Source organism: Scatophagus argus, chromosome 1 (assembly GCF_020382885.2).
Source record: "Scatophagus argus isolate fScaArg1 chromosome 1, fScaArg1.pri, whole genome shotgun sequence".
Taxonomy (NCBI): Eukaryota; Metazoa; Chordata; class Actinopteri; family Scatophagidae; genus Scatophagus; species Scatophagus argus.
The window spans coordinates 17437925-17458514 of record NC_058493.1 but is presented as its reverse complement, the minus strand read 5'-3'; the positions used below and the strand labels follow the sequence as shown (position 1 = coordinate 17458514).

At 38.5% G+C, this 20590-nt stretch overlaps 1 protein-coding gene and 1 long non-coding RNA gene across 12 annotated transcripts in view; one reads left to right on the top strand and one right to left on the bottom strand.

Moving 5' to 3' along the window:
- The window catches only part of LOC124058728, a 159159-nt gene extending 155843 nt beyond the window's left edge, over positions 1-3316 (top strand). Inside the window, exon 4 of the long non-coding RNA XR_006843288.1 lies at positions 2250-3316. This is a non-coding gene — a long non-coding RNA (uncharacterized LOC124058728). The remainder of the gene's footprint in view (positions 1-2249) is intronic.
- On the bottom strand, positions 381-17853 carry stk33 (serine/threonine kinase 33). Of its 11 annotated transcripts, none has more exons than XM_046388176.1 (18): positions 17502-17852; positions 16164-16297; positions 14362-15360; positions 10705-10832; positions 10089-10205; positions 9441-9554; positions 9187-9291; positions 8858-8996; positions 6097-6179; positions 5358-5445; positions 4467-4542; positions 4272-4384; positions 4019-4104; positions 3850-3922; positions 3415-3575; positions 2738-2824; positions 2292-2385; positions 381-2120 (listed from the first exon to the last, which is right to left on the bottom strand). In XM_046388176.1, the coding sequence occupies exons 5-18, from the start codon at positions 10203-10205 to the stop codon at positions 1999-2001; spliced, it is 1458 nt and encodes a 485-aa protein (XP_046244132.1). In that variant the 5' UTR covers positions 10705-10832; positions 14362-15360; positions 16164-16297; positions 17502-17852; the 3' UTR covers positions 381-1998. The 11 variants fall into 11 exon arrangements, with proteins under 11 accessions (XP_046244132.1, XP_046244142.1, XP_046244097.1 ...); XM_046388186.1 differs by having other exon boundaries at positions 10705-10826; XM_046388141.1 differs by lacking the exon at positions 10705-10832 and having other exon boundaries at positions 14362-15440; positions 17502-17853.
- Positions 17854-20590: the final 2737 nt, after the last annotated feature.

Genomic DNA, 20590 nt, shown 5'->3' with positions numbered 1-20590 from the left:
CTCCCCTCCCACCTCTCTTCACTGTTTTGGCCAAAGGAGTAAAAACTGGAGGCTCCTGCTGGCTTGCAGCAACACAAACTGACAGTATTTTAACAGCATCTGAACCGACTGTCATCAGACATGGACACACTGATTCCTCCATGTTTTTTGATGCGTTTTAGTTTCTTTAAATTTGTCATACTCTGCTTGCACAAATCAATTTGAAGATTTTTTTTTTCTTTTTGTTTCCCTGTAATCAGTCATAACAATGAGGTCCATATGGTGAAATCTCATCTCCTCCTCTGACAAAAACACAACCACACAAGCGGTTGTCTAAACAGTCTTCCAGCATGGTAGACTAAAAGGAAAAGAGGTGTAACTAACTAGATGAATCACTGCTGTGTGTTTTTATTTTTTATTTTTCAAATTATCTACAAGCAAATTCACATTTTTTTGAATAAGACAGCACCAAAAGGAAAAACATCTTAACCATTTACTTTGTTTGAATGAACCATCAAGACATAACCATACAACATATTAATTAGAGACACATTACATGGACATCACAGTTTTAATGGGCAGTGACTCAAGCAATCAATTCTAATTACACATCATCTTCATGCACAAACCAAGGTAGTAAGCTTTAGGGATAGCACTCTCCTGTCAGATTAACTAAGAAATGAATTCAGCAACTTACTACAGCTCCATCTGCTGTTGATGCCAGTCCGACTAAACCAAAGTCAAACAGTGTGTCATTAATGTTGCAGTCTTTTTGGCAAGCAGCTTAAATCAAAGATAATTTACATTCCGTTTGTTAATTCTATATTTTGTGCATCTACTCACTAGGTTAAGAAACATCACCCGAGATCAGTACATCTACCTGGATAGCATTTGAGTTAACTCACTTTGTGTCCACACTTTTAAGACAATTACTTGTTCCCTGAAATATAGAAACATTTCCAGCAGAGACACACTACATGTACGCATACACAGTAAAACACAGTGCCCGTGCATGAACACAGAGTCCCATTGTTGGCACTCATTCACTTCAAGATGCAAATGGGTGGATTTGAAATTCAGCCCCTGTGTGTTATGCTTGGCTACTTTAATGTTGTATCTATGCTGGGGATTATTCTCTCTACAGCGGAAAAACCTGTGCTTGAATGGCAGTGCCCTCAAAGTAGCTCCTACTGCTTTCAATGGCCTCCAAACGAGATTAGACCCGTGGCTGCCCCCAGTCCCAATCCTCTGCATTCAGATGGAGCGTAACCAGCCAGTGTGACAGTCTTTCTGTTTTGACACACAGTGGGTGCAATCTCTGCATATAGGGCGTTTTGGAATTGAGAGGTCAGAACGGAAAAAGAAAATCCCAAATGCTAACTTTGGTGTTGTGAAACGACGTCCAGGAAAATCTCCAGTATTCTGTGAGTAGTCTCTGCAATTTAGCAATTTAACATTTAATTATAAAACAATTTTATTGAAAACAAAATATTTTTAAAAAAAAAACCGTTGTGCAGCACTTCTATGTTTTATGATATTTGGCACATTTTAAGTGTTATTTAAAAAAACATACTATTACTACTACAAATTTCAAAATTTGGAGGAATTTCTTTTCTCTTTAGATTTGTACATCCCTGTTGTCATTTAGCCAGTAAGCTAAAAATACTTTTTATGTAAGAGATTTGTTTGCAAGTTACTATTACTTACTATGTGGAAACGGAATACATTCAGAATTTATATAAACAAAGAATCAATCTTAATAATGAGAAGATATACAGCTTGGTGGTAAGTAAATTACTCAAATTACCCATAATCTCATGAGAGCCTCTCTTCCCTCGACTCACTCTAGGTGCTGCTTTATATACACAATCCTTCAATCACCTGTAAGATCTGACAAACTCATTCACTCTGTGCTTGTTGGCCATTACTGTTTGCATTTGGACTGCTGGACGTTCTCAAACAGTTGGCTGTGTAACAGTAAGCATTTGTCCAGCAGGGTTGTCCCATTCAGCGAACCTTTCAAAGAGGGGGGCCCCTTTCCTTTGGCACAAGGCACAGCTGAGGCTGGACCCTCCAGCTGCAATGGTCTTCCTGTATTTTCACACCAGCATATGAGGTCCATTTATTCGACACTGCTGTCACTGTGTATATCACATAAAGTCCACCTTTAGTTCAGTTTTCTCTCTTTTCTTCTCTCTCACACCCATGTGTTCTCTCTCATTTTTTCTCAAGTGACACGGATTCTTTGTTTGTGTGTTTTTATTCCTAAGGTGTTTTAGTGCCAGATGATGGTTTGCGGGGGGCAGTCCTACTTTTACTGGAGGTAGATGGTCTTTGGTCCTTCTTGTCCCAAGCCCGGCGCTGCTTTGCACACAGCTGTGTGGAGGATTTCACACCAGCAGGAGACTGCAGGGATAAGATTCGTATTCATCTTACATAACAGAATTAACTATCACAGTCATTTAAAAACAGCTGCATAGCAACACCTTTATTAGCATCTTCTGTAACAGGAAAATCTGGCACCATCTAGTGGTGACTGACTATGAAAGGCAGTACACATGGCAATATGAAAACACAAAGGCAGCTTAACAACAAAGGTTGTGTTTAATACAGCAGTAGAAATATAAAGCCTTAAAATGTTTAGAAAGTTCTTTAAAATTTAATACAAAAGGATCTGTCAAGTGCCAATGGACATATCATTAAATTCTATAAATTGAAATTGAACTGAAAAGGCCAAGGTGCAGAAGGTTCAACAAACCTGTATGGTGGTGGTGGTGGACAGCGACGGGGTTTCAGATCCATTTTTGTGCTTGTCCTGCTCGAGGCTGTCATCACCCTGTTTAGTCTTTAGTTCCAGATACAGGGATAAGATAAGACAGATGAGAGATCAATACCTGATTCCATGACCATAATAGATATGGCCTGACCTCTAGACTGGTAGTCCACTTTGGTGGAAAACTGTGTTTTGTTTTGCTTTGCATTGTTCTGTTGGTAACTCTTAAGCAATTTGAGATTCACAGTCCTAACTACCACTATGATATTAACAAATCAAGAAGTGATAAATAGAATAAATTAAGAAGATAGCACGAGCAAAACATTTGTATATTTATAACAATATGTGCAGTTTTATGAGGTCTTTAAAAATGATGTGGATGCTATGGTTATTATTGTTTATTCAGGATCACTAATGTTGCTTACCTATGTCAGTTAATGGGACAACTTAATGGGACAGTCTTAGTTAAAAACAAAATAATTACCATATGACGCAAGTAATATGTAAGCAGTTAAGTAAAAATGCTTAAATTAATAAAGAGAGGCTTGCCGTCTTTTAAATCATTTAGCCATATACATCCAGAGACCTGAACAAGAAAACACAGAGGCAGTTGAGGTCAGTTTGTTGTAGTTGTTGTCTGTGTTAAGACAGACACACAGTACCAGCTTGGTGGCTGCGCAGAAGCTGCTGCCTCTCTCAGGACTGAGCTTAGCGTGGCTCCTGCCGTTGCTGGTGGCTTCTGCTGAAGCTGCCCTGGGCACATGGGACAGGTCCACAGCGTCCTCACAGGAGGTGAGGGACAAGCCCTCCACAGTCTGTTTTCCTATTGTGGACGATTTTAAATAACATCAACATCAAGTAACCTCATGTGGCTTTGGTTCATCTCTCTTTTTCTCTCCTTCCATCCCTCCTCTCCTTCTTTGTTCCTCAGTAATCTCCTAAATGAGCTGAACAGACTTAAGGTCAATAAAAACATGTCAAACTGAAAATCGTTTTGCTATTCCATTCATTATTTTTATATAGTAGAACATTCTGTCACATATTATTGCTTGGACAGTGTTAATTTCAATTAAGATAAGTCTTCACTATTGTCTTACTATCTTCCTGTTCCAGGTGTTGACGCATCATGTCCAGCACATTGGACGGTATAGCAGGCACATTAGTGTCACCCTGTTGGACAAAGCACCCCATAAGAGTTCTTTGTGTGACTCATTTGGCAAATTTTATGAATTGAATTTTATGCAGCTGGAATGCACAATGCCTTACTGTGATCCAGGGGTTTTCTAGTAGCTGATTAGCAGACATGCGGTAGGCGGGGTCCACCTTCAGGAGGCAAGTCAGTAGATTTTTTGCTGTTGAAACAGACTCAAGCAAATCAGTGAGCATGTTAGTAACAGTGTGAACAGTAAAACTGCATGTATGCAACATCCTGTAGTCATGGAAAAAAAATACTCAATATCACAATCAATTTCTCCTTTTTTTGCAGGATTACATTTAGTATTTATTTATTATGTGACACCTGCATCACTGACTGTGGCCCAGATGGTGTGAGTAAATCTGGCTCCTTTCTTCATCATCTCCTCAAGTAGTTTTGCCCTCGTTTTAGACACAAACGGGTACTCCCCGCACAGCCTACAGGGACACACAGCTCAGACACATGTATTCACACTATGTGCGTGCATATATATATATATGTGTGTGTGTGTGTACTTACAATATATACATAACGATTCCTATGCTCCATACATCACACCACTGGCCATAACCACGGCCGCTCATCATTTCAGGTGCTGAAATTCACACACATGCAAAAATGTAAGGCTTTCTTTTTCCTAAGTAAAGAAATGTGGGGGTTTACAACTACTAGTTAAAACTAGTTTCTGACCACTAGTGGTGCTATTGAGCAATGTTTCACTATTTTAATAGCACAATCACAAGGACACATGCACACCCAGAGCACAGGAGCCATGTGATACAAAGGGCACAAGTGCATATCCACAACTGGCGGCAGTAAGGAGCCACAAAGTACTAACACAGTTTTTGAAAAAGGTAAAACCAAAAAAAAAAAAAAAATGTTGTTCAGGGCAATTATGATTATATGTAGGTAGTTTTTATCCTACAATTGTCAGAGTAAAAATCTTTTGTTTTTTTTAATTGCTTCTCTCATGTATCCACTTTGCCCCGTGCCTGAACACGTTATCTCCACCATTTTATGAGTGGAATAGCTGAAACCAGGGGAGGTTATGCACTAGCTCACATGCACTGAACATTTGTATTACTGCACTCTGCATATGGCAGTAATGTGCACATGCCAATGGATACAACAAGATTAAAAAAAACAAAACATTGCTCCACAATTGGTCAAAAACCCCACAGGGTGAGTTTAGATAGTGACAAATATAAATCTAAAACACATTTCACATGCAAAAATTTGAATTGCAGTAGAAAATTTAAAACTATGGCACACCCAGCAGTAGAACCAAAAAGACACTGTGGCTAATGGCAAGGTATGCAGCCACAACGCTACTCGTTGAAACTTAGAGCTCTATCCCTGTGGTCATCTATGAGGCCCATTAGCATGCTGTTAGAAATACAAGTGTCATACCCATATAGATAAGAGTCCCACAGGTCTCAGTCATTATGTTCTCGATCCCTACACCACCTGTCTGCACCGATAATCCAAAGTCTGTCACCTAGGTAGAGAATAGTACTTAAGAAAAAGGTGAAACAAATAAACATGATTTAGGAGTGCTGACAGAGCCCGTATTAAGCTCTTTGTTAATGGTGCTTTTGTCAGGAAAACAAGGCTAGAGCATGAGCACAAACAACAAACCTTGATGACTGACATTAATAGCACCATCGCAGTTGAGGCTGCACAGGTCCACATTTTTGCAAAGTGAAGTGACATTATTACAAAAGGAAAAAAAAAACTGAAATCAAAGCTATTTCTGTGGTTAGCTGACAACAAGTTATTACAACATACACTGTGTGTAGTAGTATATATACACAAAAAGAGAAACATGGAGAGATGTGGACTTTATGCTGTGGTCTTTCAGTTCACACACCAGGCACATGCTTTGGCTGGCTCGTTGTGAATGCACACAACATGCTGTGCTCAGCTGGTAATACGTTTAAAGCTACAGCCAAGTCTCTCTTTGTAAGGCTGTGCCATAAAGGAAGACCAGAGGGAGTCCATTGTAATGAGGCTGTATTTAAAGCCTTTACTAAATATAGAGGAGATAGCGGACAAGAAAAAAGTGCCCGTCAGAGGACCGTACTCAGTTCAACAGAGAATGCATAAGAAGCAGCGATGGAGCGTCTCACGGTTTGTCTCACCGTCTTACCTTGATATTAATCCTGCCATTATCATCTTCATCAGAATTTTTCAAAAGAATGTTCTCAAGTTTCAAGTCCCGGTGCACTATGTCTGAAAGATAGGAGGAAAATGAGGGAGGAATATGTTTAACAGGCATAGTGGGTTTAAATACATGAATGCCTATGTTAAATTTCATTTTACAGGAACAGTTGTAATCAACCGTCATATCAATATTTGTATGTTATCAATGGATCAAAGAGGTAAAAAATGGGCTTGCTCATGTTAATGAAACCACTGAGAATTATCACATTGTTTTGCTTTTATCGCCTTTGGTTTAACTCTTTTGATTCAATCTCATTTACATTGTTCCCACACGTGCAGTTATTTCAAGGTAAAAAAAAAAAAAAAAAGCTCCAATAAGATCTGCTGTATACGAACACACACAAAACTGCAGGCAGGCACAGATATCAGATAGAAATGATAAACATTTAGACTCTAATGAGTCAGATATTTCATCCTCTAAATTGGTAGAGACCAAAGCAGAGCTTAAAGGAGAGTGAATGTTAGAGTTTACATTCTGAACCACAATTCCAAAATGCTAATGTCGCTCTGTGTCAGCATGATGTGTCAATATTCAATGTCAATAACTATTTGCTGGCATATTTACCATTTCAACTTTATAAGGTCATAATATGTCAGTGCTGTATTTATATCTAAAAAATTAAACATTAACTGTAAAAAATTGGTTGTTTTTCTCTGATTTGTCCTGCTTTTTTTCCATTACATAATTAAAGGTTATGTATATTGAGTTTATACTTTATACTTTCAAATAAACACCACTCACATTAGTTTGTTTTTCTCCCAGTCCCCCATAATAGTTTTCTGTGGTGATGATTTTCTGAATTAAATTCCAAAATGAGGATGAGTAAATCTTCAATCATGAATATAAGGACAGTGAACTGGAAGTTTGCAAAATGTCCTCATGTTAGCCCAAGGCTTATATTTATGTATTTAATAGTACTCCATTGTTTATTCTAAGTTAAAATACTTATCTGCAGAGGACTGCAGAAAATGGACATATAATATAATATAATATAATATAATGATGCTATATTGTCTAAGATAATATAAATAGAATTGGAGTCAGCATGGGAGTACTGAAGAGAATAAACTAAGTTTGTTATTAATGTTAAGCGCAACATGATCAGTCACCGGAGTAAACCCTATTTTGCACACACTAATACAGTGATCTGTTTACCTTGCTCACAATAGACCAGGCTGAAGGGCCTTGTCAACAAACCTTGGTGGAGTGAGAGAAGGCAGGAAGAAAAAATACAACTGCCCTGGGCAGTCTTTTTCACTACACTCTTTGAAGCAAGCAATTATAAAATGCAACAGTGTTGATGGTGTGTGAAAGGTGAGTTAGACCAACTGGTGTGCACCCAACAAACACATGAAAATGATCTGTTTAACATACTTTTTGTTCAATAATTTGTTTTTAAACCGACTGCTGACAGGAGAGCTCTACGTTTCATATGTATAAATGTCTTTATTTAATAATTATAGTACTAAAATATACTTTTTGCATTTCTTTTGTTTATTCAATAAAATACAGATAAGAAGAAATCACATAAATATATATAGATAGACAGATAGGTAGGTAAGCATGCATATATCTATTGGTTTCAGTAATTTTAACTCAGCGTTCAATAGTTGCATGTACATGCACAGTGTATGATGTTATCAGCCATATGTTAGTGTTAAAGCTCAAAGCATTAAGTGTACAGCTAAGACTAATAGCTGAAAAAGCCAAGGCTGACAAAAGACAGCAGCAAACCTAGACAAATTTAAGCTAAGGGACTTTCATGGTTGGTCATTTGACCAAAATGGTTCTGGCTACCTCATTAGTATCAGTGGTCTCTACAGAGGTGAGGAAAACCAGCACAGAGGGACTTTCCATGTGAAAGCACACCTATTAATCAGTATTGCTCCCTAGCTTGTTGTAAATTAGTCATTAGCCACAGCTAATGATGCCTCATTACCAGGCAATGTCCTAAATTACCTCTAACCACAGATTTTACCAATAAAAGGGGAAACAGCATTTCCAAATAAAATACATAGATTCAATTAATATGTTGATATTATGTTTTTTCCTCCTGAAGTTTTTGCTCTTTTATCAAAACAGCCACATTTTGTTTGAGTTTCATCATGGTACTGTGGAGCTGTCATAACTTAACTGAAGCACACTTTATTTAAAACACGGTCTGAACCACACTTCACCTATGTATTTAGTTTATAACTACGAAATACCCTGAATTAAACATTACATACTACTTGGTCCACACTAGAGTGTAATTAGTATCATATATATATAAAGGAACTTAACAAAAAGCCGAACAGCATTGTTTCACCTGTCTTCTGGTTATAAGTTTCTTGACTGCCATTGTATGAACCATCACACTGTTTGCACTACATGTATATATATATATATATATATGTATATCTTGTTTTTTTCTTCTTGTAAATACTTTATTCTTCATTTTTTATTATTATTTGTTATTTTGTATGGTCAAATTCCTTGTATGGTCACACGTACTTGGCAAATAAAGCTGATTCTGATTCTGACTGCTGCAACATTACTCACACCTGAGTGCTGTCACACCTGTAAACACCCACATCACTACACCAAGGTGAGGACTCCAATCACTGGAGGCCATCACAAACTAGATATATAGGTGTTATGTTGGTTTTAAATGGTATCAAAATGTAAATATGAAGAATGACATTACTTCTTTTGTGAAGGTAGACAACAGCGTCGGCTAAGCTGTGGATGATATGCCTCGTCTCGTCCTCTGTAAGGAACTTTTTCCGCTGCAGCAGCTGCTTCAGTTCACCTCCTACGCATAGCTCTGTAACCAAATATGTCATCTAGAAAATGAGAGAGAAAACCATCCCACCATACAGTCAATCCGTGTACACTTATCAGCAATAGCAGAAAGTAAGTAGCAGAAACACACAGTAGTAAGAGATTATGATATGTCACATCCATTACACACATAACCCACTCTCTTAATTGGGCTTGTCTTGAGTTTGTTGCTTAAAGGCCTGCACCGCTCACCTTAGGTGTGCTGTAGACTTCGTGGAGATGTATTATGTGAGCATGATTCACTTGTCTGAGAATATTAATTTCATGCTCCAGCATCTTGACTTTTGAGCTTCCTGCCTAAAGTGACAAAAAAGTCAAATCACAGCTGACAGAGTTTCAGTGTGGTTGTGGTTGTGTCTCTTCAAACATGATAAGCTTTTATTAGTGCAACACATTAAAAAAAAACAAAAAAACAAGCTTCCCAAAGGGATGCCAAACACACTCACCGCTGGTCTGCAGACCTCCTTAATGGCCCACTTTGTCTGCGTCTCAATGTGGGTGGCTTCATAAACAACTCCAAAGCTACCTTGACCCAATTTCCGTCCAAATTTATATATTTCCTATGGGTATACGAAATAAAACATTAATACATTAGGGATCTACACCTGCTCACTCTCAGTCAGAGACAGTGGATGATTTCTCTTGAGCTTGTGTTTAGGACTTCAGTATCATTTCACTGTTTTGGATTAAAAAGACATTATGTCTTAGCTCAAGACCTAAATTCTGAAGTACATCCTAATTTCAAGACCTCTGGAAAAACTGAAAGTTTTCAGGTCTCTGGAGGTGCAGAACATAGTATTTCTAATCAAGTTACAAATGATTAAGTTGCTGCTGCAGTTCGTTCAATCTCAGGTCTAATTAACTTGATCATTATCTGTGTGCATGCAAGGCTGAGCACTGGCTGCCTTGGATTTGGCAAAGGGAGCAGTGAAATTCCCCAGTGAAAGGGGGCTATACAGCAGCAAAATGAAGTTTGATTCTCTTCTGGAGCAGACAGAGTGTACCACAGAGCTCACCAGTGAGTATGTGTGACTTGTGGTGGGCCAATAGATTCTCTAGACTGCAGTGAAATCACATAAAGAAGCACTCCATACCCTAAGGTCAGCATCATCGTCCAGGCGTATTAAAGGAGCATTCCTCTCCAGTGTGTCCCTGTTGATCCCCGGAGACACCATGCTCATGTTTAATCCACTAACATCTGCTTGTGTCATCTAAAGATGGAAGAAGAGGGTGGTCATTATCTCTCTGAAATTCATTGTTTCTTTAACTAACCCATCACTTTTTGTAAATGAAAAATCTGTGAAATAACTTTTTATTACCAGTACTGAAGATAAAGTTAGCTCACGTTAAAAGAAGTCTACACTTTAAGAAGTGGAATTGCTGAATATTTACTTCCCGAAGACAAACTACAAATTGTTGTCTCTGTCTGAACCCATATTAACTTTAAACACAATTTACCCAGCCTGAAAAACAGCCTCTAAAGCCGAATTAAATGTAAAGCAGTTATCAAGTGATGACTGTGAGCAATGAAGTGGATCCACCACATGCACAGCAATTAATTATTAACAAGGAAGCGGTGTCTTTAACCTCTTCACTCTGACGCATTATTTTAGCCCTGACAGGGCTCTCATAACAGGCCTGTCTTTCCCATTATCTCCTGTCTATTTTCCAATCAAAACGATTGTGACAGCCTCTGGAAATTCCAATCACCTCAATCACAGCTCATTTGCAGAAGACAGAGGAATGTGATGATATGTGGGGATATGAAGTGGCTGAAGGAGGAGGAGGAGGGTCCTCTAGACTTCATGTGTCTCCAAGACAGGTGTCTGGTCCTACACCTCAGATCCCGATGCAAAGGAAATGGGATATCAGGGTCAGGGTAGAGTAAAAAGCCTGATGTTAAAAAGGGTCATTAACAGACACAGATCTTGAACTGTTAGATCAAACTGCAGGTTTGCAGGTCAAACACAAGAAATTACTTTTTTTTTTTTTTCTTAAAAACTGCAAGACTGGAGCATACACCCAATCACAAGCCAAAACTGGATCAGAAGGAGGCCAAAACATATGCAAGAATTATCTGTATTTTAACAGCGATCAACGCAGAAATACACTGCAGCTTTGCCTCTTCCTGCTGTTCTTCCCAAACCCCACCACTCTTTGTTGTAGCTGACACAAACATCACTCAAGCATCATTAATGCAGTGACAAGGACATGATGCTTTCCTGGCTTGCAGCTTATAAATGTGGCCAATTGAGCTTGTTGTATGACCAAATTGCTGGAAATACAATCAGGATATAAACCTCTCAGGAGTGATGGGTAAGAATTGTGGCCCTGTGCCAACTGTGTACCTAAAATGCCTTCCATCAGAGCAAAAATCTCTGTCCAGACACCTGTACATCATGTGAGGGTTCAAAACATCCTTCAAAGACCAAGTCTGGCCTGTTTATTCTCCTTTTTACTGACTTGATTAAGTCAGAGTTACAATTCATATCTACATATAATGGAGAATTGACACAAGGATAAACATCAAGACAATCAAATGACTAAATAGTAGTAGGCAGCACAAAATGGTGTTCTTTCACACACAAACACGCTAAAAGATGGGCAAACATCAGTACACACACCAGCACCAAGGACATAAAGACTGTGCTCCACCCTTTACACTGAGATTGCATTATCTCCAGTTTCAATAGAAAGTAATTAGAGCCAGTGGTTCAACACAAGTCAAGCCCACACTTGCCTCATCTCTCCATCATTCTGTCAAACAGCAATTAGTTTTTCTTTACACTACTGAGTCAATATATATATATATGTGTGTGTGTAGAGCCTAATGACAGGGAGTGTGAGAGATACTCAGAACTCAGCTTACAGAATCAATGACACTTTGGAACAAAGAGAGCGTGGATATACAATGGATGACTTCAGTCCTGTACAACTTTTCTTTTCCTTAAGCCTGCCTGTCTTTCATTGACTCAAGGTGACATGTGTAGGTATATATTGCTGGACATATATATATATTATATATAATACAATATATATGTTGTTTCTACCACCGTTACCATGGATAATCTGCAACGGCAATTCTCTTTCCTTCCCACAATATAACACTGTCTAACACACTTAGACAACTTGGACAAACACAATTCTGACATGCTGTATGAACGGTAAATACAAAACAGAAAAAAAACAGCTTTTTCCATCTAACATAGGAACTCTCCGACTTACCATTTTCTGGTTTCAGCTTTGTTAACTGAACACTTTGAATTGGGGAATGTTGTCCTGTCCAAACAAGACAAACATATGTCCAAACATATGATTTTTTTTTTCTCTGGAACTTTATGGACTAAAGGGTTAACTGATGAATTGTAAACTAATAATAATCACCCAAAAATAATCATTATTTGCAGCCCAGACATTTATAAGAGTAGGATACCTTCAGCATATCAAAAGAAAGCAGCAGTGTATCACAGAAATAAATGGAATATGTTGCTGAAACCACAGTGTCAAAACAGTTACCACTTTTTGATCTGTCTGCAGCTGTCAAGATAATATACATTTCAATTATTGCATAGGGCCTTTACAAGTTTGCTTCATTTAATGACATTACAAGTAGAATAAATTAGGCTTAAGCAGCTCTCTAATGACCTCTCTAGTGCCTCTGGCAGTATCAGGCAGCTGCTACAATATAGCCAGAAAATCAAACAACAAAATTTTAGTAACTGCAATTAAAATGTAAACTGCTATCCATTTTGCTTGAGCCCAAATATTACATTTTCCTCATGTGAAACTTAATTATTTATTGACAGGTTCGCTTTGATGACAAATGATAAACTTCACAGCCCTAATGAAGCGTGGAATTACATTACCTGATGAGGCAAGAAATTGCATGTTTAGAATGCAAATATAGAGCCCATCTACTTTACTAAGTTATGAGGTGAATCATAATATTATGCAGAGAGATTATCAAAGCTTGCGGTCTAAATGTGAAAAACCAAGAATACATCAACATTAAGCCATTAAAGCATAGACTTATTATAGAGAGGTGAAGATATACTGTATCTGACAGCTGATAGTCTAACAGGGCTGACGAAAAGAAGGTGCTTTAAGTTCCAGTTCCTACAATCAAACAAGTAATACATGTAGTGTCCCTACATAAACAAATACCATGTCCCTACACAAACAAATCATTTAAAGGCCCCACCTAGAATTCCTTCTGTCTCCGGTGGTCATGTTTGATAAGTGTCTATTGGCAAGAAAACATGCTTTGCCAAAAGGAAGCAAAAGATCAAATTCTGCCATTTGCTCAGAGCACTCCACATGTTGCTAGGAGATAAGGGCCAACAAATTCAAATTTTCTCATTGGTTTAATCCTGGTTAAGGCTAATCTCTGCCCTTGCTGGGCTCAGCCTTGGGAAGCTCGGAGGGCAGACATCTATAAAAATGTAGGCCATAGCAGAAACAAGAACAAATCAAATTCATTTCAACGGCAACCCAGAGAGAACTCAGCACATTCATATCAGAGTACACAGATGTCCACACCTTCTCTTATAAATCATTCATTGTCCAGCTGTCAAGCTAATAGCACTGACGCCCTTCACTAAAAATGTTCTCTTTTTTAAAACAAAAAAAACAACTGAAACAAAAGATGCAGGAACATCTAACATTTTGACCACGACAGATTTCAAAGTATGACAGTAGATGTTTTGTCTGACTTACCACTTTTTCCACAGGGGCTGTTGGAGTAAGGAAGTAAGAAAATAATAGCTTGCGAAAATATTCAGAACACAAGTGCTTCAAACGTTTAGTCATACTAACATATTCACCATCGTACCCCAGCACACTAATTAAATTAGTTAACCTGTTCAGTAAAGGTATTTACGTTCTCTGTGATCCTCCAGGTATGTGTACAGTTAGAGTTAATTAGCATACGGTGTCTGGTTAATTTCAAATATCGAGCCTTCAGTTTCCTCGTTAAACGTTAAGTTAGCACAAGTCTCAGTAACTGAAGTACACGAGTAAAGTTAGAGATGAATTAATCAATTTGAAAAGCATGAGATATTCTAACACACGATAGGAACAGTTGGTCAGCTGTTACTGGTCCTATTAGTGGACCATCTTGTAACGTTATAGTAAAATAAATTACCATGAAGCCTGAAACAGCGCATAAAGTATGAACTTTAACTAGCTTAACTGCTAGGTAGCGTTCCCCACGGCATACGTTGTCATGGCAACGAAACATGAAGTTGCTACAAATGTTTTGTCTTCCACTCTGATAGAAGTGGGACAAAAAATAAAGATACGCATACAAGTTTATCTTGCGTAAATGTCGCAGCTGCTATTGGGAAATTCCAAAAAAAAGTTTCTTACCTCACACAACATATCATTTTTATTCTGCCGGTTTGTCTTCACCCAAAAACTTTTATCGGCAAATGAATAGGGAGAGCGAAGAGGGACAAAAATCGTATGAAAGTCTTCTGCTCCAGCGTCTTGCAGCGCCCCTCGTGGCTCGTGTGTGTCGAAAAACGTAAAGTAGGCTGTAAAGATACTTACTTTAAAGATCAGTGTGATCACAACAGGGCTTTCCACATTACACCAATGAACATACATTCTCTGGTAGGCCTATATAAGCGAAAGGGGTACCAGTTTTTTTACTGTGACAACCTGGATTTTACTTGGTCGTTAGTCTCCATCTAGTGGACAAAACTGGAGGGTTTTATCTGAGTTATTAGTGTAGATTCTTTCATTTAGAATCCATTTTCGAACCATTAAACCACAGTTTGCTGTTTTAGGAATAAAACAGTTGTGACATTTTTGCATATTTTGCAGTCTGTCAACTGTGATCACAGACTACCAGTTAAATATACAGAAAATATTATTTCAAAAAAATACTTAAACACCCACATCTCTTGTGACATCAGAACTATCACACTCCTTATTCACAGAATTTATGTCTTTTTGTAAATCTACCTTTTATTTATTTTTTTTTATTGCTGCTTTAATGCTTTTTTGGTCTTTATTTAGTTCTGTAGTGAAAATGGGTTTGGGGGTATGCTGCTGATGCATAAAACCAAATTATGTATCAGTTTCAAAATGTGAAATGACATTAAATTTCAGTCAGTAAAAGTGCTGTTTTAGTTTGTGGTTTATTTGAGGGGTTTTTTGTAGCACGCAGACAGTGTGTTCAGTTACAAACATCGTCATCAGTAACCATGACTTCCTCTATCAGTCTTCCGCCTTGATGAGCTTGTACTTGGACCCACTGTGTTTGAGTTTCTTGAAGAGGCTGGATATCTCTAAGTAGGCCTCAGCTGAAGACACTTCCTGGAAATGGCAGCGAGTTTCCTGAGTCAAGGATCGTCCTTCCACCTCACATAACATAGCAGCAGATCCTGTTTGTTTCCCACCTTATTCAGCCTTCAGGCTAATTCTGGTACATCTATAGCAATCTTTATTAATGTACAAAACATAAAAATGACTGAGTACTTATTAGCTTTTAAATCAGTTTTTGAGTACAATTCATGTATCTTACTTTGTGTGCTTTAACTAGAAGGTAGATCATGTAGGCAGTCGTGGATCAGCGGTTAGAGTGTCGGACCCGTAACCGGTGGATCGCTGGTTCGATTCCCCGTCCCGGTGTCCATGGCTGAGGTACCCTTGAGCAAGGTACCTAACCCCCACTGCTCCCCGGGCGCTGCACGCGGTCGCCCACTGCCCCGGGTTTGCTGTGTGTGTGTGCACGTCACTTGGGTGGGTTAAATGCAGAGCACGAATTTCGTTGGAGTGAGTTCCCTCCAATGACAAAATATGTCACTTTCATCTTTCAGAAAGTAACAGAAAGTATTAATTGTTGGTTTTGGCTCCCCAGTTGGTATCAACTGGGGGGGGGGGGAGTAATGCACAATTCAAAGAGCATAAAGTGGTAGTTTTCTTCCCCTCCAGCTGCCATTTTTACACATTTGATGTTCCCATTTTGCTAAAACCTTTGCCAAAATAAAACTCTACATACATGTACAGTCTATATGTTGGAATGTAGTCCTTAATTCACAGCATACCACAATGACCCTCTCCCTGATGGGCCTGCACACATTTATCTGAGAAATGGGACTCATTAGTTAATCAAAATAAATTCCTCAGCTCGGCTTCATTCCCAGCAGACTACTGTCACTCACCCCTTTCAGCTCTCCTTGTGGGCCTCTTGAAACTTCCACAGCATACTTGAGCCTTGCAAGGACATTTAGTCAGTGATCTTGTAAACCACCAACAGTCCATCTTCCCAGGAGACATCTAGTGCATCCTCTCTGACCTAGCAAAGGTAAATGTGGGGATCAAATGCAGCAGCACACAGTATACAAACTGATATGACTGTAGAAACAATGGCAAGTTTTAAACATAGAATACTTTATGAGATACTTCTTCTCCAACCTACTGCGGAAAAGTGATGAGAAACAGAGTAAAACCTTTGCCAAAATAAACAAGAATGGTGCCAAGAGAGACAGTAAATTAGCTGCAGCACAGTGTGCAGCAGAGACCCAGTGGTCTTGTTATATGAACTCATATGGAGTTTTGCAGTCAATAAAAGTGAAACCTTTGGTGGTAAATAAAACCATGTGTGCTCACTGTAAACATACTCTGCTGTTGTCATAGCAAAATTAACCTTTCAAGGCTGAGTGTGCTCTCAGCTACAGAGTGCTATTAGAAATACATTTGAACCAAAACATAAATTGGTACCATTTGCTGTATTTGTGTCATACAGAACCACAGTCCATCACTGAAGAGGATATTACAAATCCTTACATTATTACAACATTCCCAACTGTGAACATGGATCACATATTTCCAAGTTTAAATCACAAGTTAGTTTAGCCATCTTCCATTATGGGCATCCTTTTATATGGAAATAATAATGATTTATAAGACTTCTTATATATAATAATACATGCAATGAATCAATATGTAACCAAAAGCCATTAATAAGCAAGAAGAGTTCAACACAGTAAATAAAAATGCACAAAGCTTCCTTACTGAGAGGCAATGAGCACAGCATGGTGCCGGTTTAGTCAATCTATGGAACAATGCTTACTGTAATTACTGCGGTGCATGACTGCTCAGGGGGGCCAACAAGCTAATTAATTTAGGCCAGAAGTGAAAAGGTTTGAAACTGCATTCCCTTCTGCAAACTGTAATTCTGTTACAGTCATTCCAGCCTGTAAAATAAACACTGAGTGATGGCGAAATATGCGCATCACTGATTCCAAACCCATCTGAAACGGACTGAAAAGGACGTTTTGTTGAGTTGCTTTCAATTGATATAATTAGTGTGAGACCAACATAAACACAGAGGACATACGATATATCTTTCTGTGATATAACAACATTACTGGTTTAATGAGTTTATTCGCATGCTGGCACTGAAGACATACTGTCCACCGACACATGTTGTCAGGAATGTCATCAGAACTGCTGGACAGAATATGAGAAAGTGTTGGGCGTGTGTGCAGGCTACTCACATTGTCCTTGTGTCCGGTGTGTCTTTCAGAGACTTTTTCCAAAGGTGAGAGTGTGTCCTGATGCTCTGCACCTCTGCGGAATTAAAGTATACCTTGCATAGCGTGTGTTATAGGAGCTTTGTCCACTACAAGCTACTGAGGGGTTTGACCCCGGACGCGCTAAGTTGTCCACATTTCCGTACTACTTTAGGAATGAGTCCACACTTCTCCACTGACTGTTCCATCATACGAGGTTTATTCTCGGTGCAACAAAAAAATGTATCCATTCATCCTCCTAACATTCAACACCTGTGTCTTAGCGGTCAAAAACCGTTTGCCCTTCCGGGGTCACACAACACCTGACGGCCCCCGATTTCCCATTACAATTATACCCTTTTATGGCCTGAATGACCACAGCGCCCCCTATGGTACCCACAACAAATACAGATTCACCCTGCTTCCCCATAACGTTGCATTTGGCTCCTACACACTGTGCATGCTTTAATGATACAACGTGTCTGCAACATGTTGTGGAATATGTCAAACATGATATTTGCAATGTAAGGCAGAACATAAGAAACATGACCCCTTTTCATAAAAATGTTTTTCCATATGAATATCTATGGCAAAAATCACACTCAAACGTGTATAAGCCAAATCAGTCCTCTCAGCCCCTTATTGTGTATTGATTGATGCTGAGTATATTACATTTTATTATGTATGTCAGTGTACGTTTCATGCAGGTCAGGCATATGTTGAATCTCTACATGCACACACACAAAAAAATTAATATTGGTTGAGTGTTGCTTATTCTCCCACTGGTGAACATCAAAGCACTGAAATGTCAGCTAAATTCCTTTCAGCTAAAGGTTGAAAATCCCCCAGTTAGCTTCAGAGGATAATTTGAAGTCAAAATCATAAATCAGTCACTACTATCAGTTTTCATCCATCCTTGGAAGTGTGCTTACACTTCCATTACTGCTCTGCGTTTAGCATCTGTTATGGTTTAACCTGAACTCAAAATGTTACATTATATTTATCCTATAAAGGGCAGTATGTCAGATATATTAAATAAACTGACACACATGTACAAGGTTGTCACAAATTGATATTGTACATGAAATTTTATGAAACGAGCTGTCAAAACTCTCACTTCTCCTCTCTCTCTTTCTCTTACCACGCTGTAGACTGTTTGCAAGAGGTCAGAAAAGGTCGACCAACACAATGCAGATGATACAGACAGGTTTTTATGCTTACATATTGAGAATGTATAGATTTTTAAAGACAGTGTTTGCCTAAATGGTTATTTATTTAAGATATAAAACATGTTGTGCAACATACCTCAAATACAACAAATGCAATTATGTTGTTAGAAAAAAAAAATGTGCCATGAGGAACTTTATTTCAAAATCATCTCCTATCCACTGTTACCACTGCTAAATCACTTCTTACAGTATTAATTGTATTAAAAAAAAATATACACTGAGTCTGGTTTTCCTTGTATAAAAACATAATGAATATATAACATTACAGTATCAGCCTTTCTAAGCAAAAGTGTCATCAGCTCAACAGACTGATTGTCCATGACTTTTCAAAGTGATATGAGTTGATTTTAAAGGTTTCTCGTGATAAAGGAGGAGTGGATAGTGAGAAAGGATAGTCAGCATTTTAGGATCCATAGAAATAATGCTACCACAGACACGTTACAGCTGCAGAATCTAACCCACAGATGATAAAACACAACACGTCAGCCGAACTCAAAGACACACAAAGTAGTGCTTCCCCTGTTGTCCCCCATCACAGCACAAAAAGACTCCAAACTTTGATTTCACAGACTGCTTGACTGATCAGCTCTCGTTGTTTTTCTCTCACTTCTTTTCTGTCTGCCCTTTTCCTTGTTCACCAAAGGTCAACAAAGTGTCTCATTATTATTCTCTAATGTTTTACTCCAAGCCTGCTCACTGAAAGGTCACAAACCTTGTTCAAGACTAAAACACAGTAAGATGGCCCCTGACCAAAACAGTGCAAATGTAATGTTGCCTTTGACTTAGTGCTGTATGTATTATTTTTTTATAAAAGGAGATGCAGGTCAATTTAGAATTAGTGGTTTAAGCTTTCCCTTAAAAGCAAAAAGCTTTTAAAAAACCTTCCCTTCTCCAGAAATCAATTTAGGTAATGTGTGTGTCCCTCCTTCTATCGTAGGACTAAATCCAAAACTGATTTTAAAATAATGACATCCAGCAGAAAGGAATGTTGGGCAATTAAGAACATTTCTGAACTACTCACGAGCTACGCAATATCTAATTTGTGATGGGAGGCAGGAACCAGTTTCTCACAAGAAAAAAGACTCTTGCTTGTACTCGCATCCGTCCTGAAAACAGAGTCCGGCGAGATGGCTTTAACATTTGCAAGATCTAAACAAAAGTTTCCAAGGTCAAGAAATGCAAAGCAAACAAAAACAAGGAGAAGAAAGTGTACAAAGATTAAAGACAGAAGAAGACATGGAGTGATTAAGTGCTGCTGGTGGCTCTGAACCTTTGCCAAATCCTTATCTAATTTGTTGCCCTGACTGAGTGTCCTCCAGGAGGTGCTACCTGTCAGCCTGGTTGCTCCTCGTAGATAGTTAAGGTTTGGGTTACAGTCATGGCTACAGTCTGATGGGAATGTCTACTTGAAATGCCAAGCTTATCGTAAAATAAGTCCCTCAGTTACAAAACATGGAGCTTCATGTGTTTCCTCAGTGATGGATTTTGTAGTTCATTGCCTTCTGTGGTGATTCACAAACTATTGCATGCTCACAATAAAAAAATTAGTTTAGGGGAATTTTTGCTTTAACTATTGAAGGTTCTACTAAAATCTGTCTTTTTTTTATTTGATGTGATGAGTACATGAACTGCGAGAAGATTCCACCCATAGTTAGTTTCGAAAAGGTTTCAAGCTGAATTTAGCCTGCAGCTTCATCCATATTTATGTGATAACCTTGTCATCTCACTGCCCCACACACACAACTGTCGTTAACTGATCACAGAGCTGTAACAGAACTTGTACTGACTTGAATTTGGCGGATCACAAAGTGAAATGAAATGTTAAGAAATTTGTATGAATTTAAT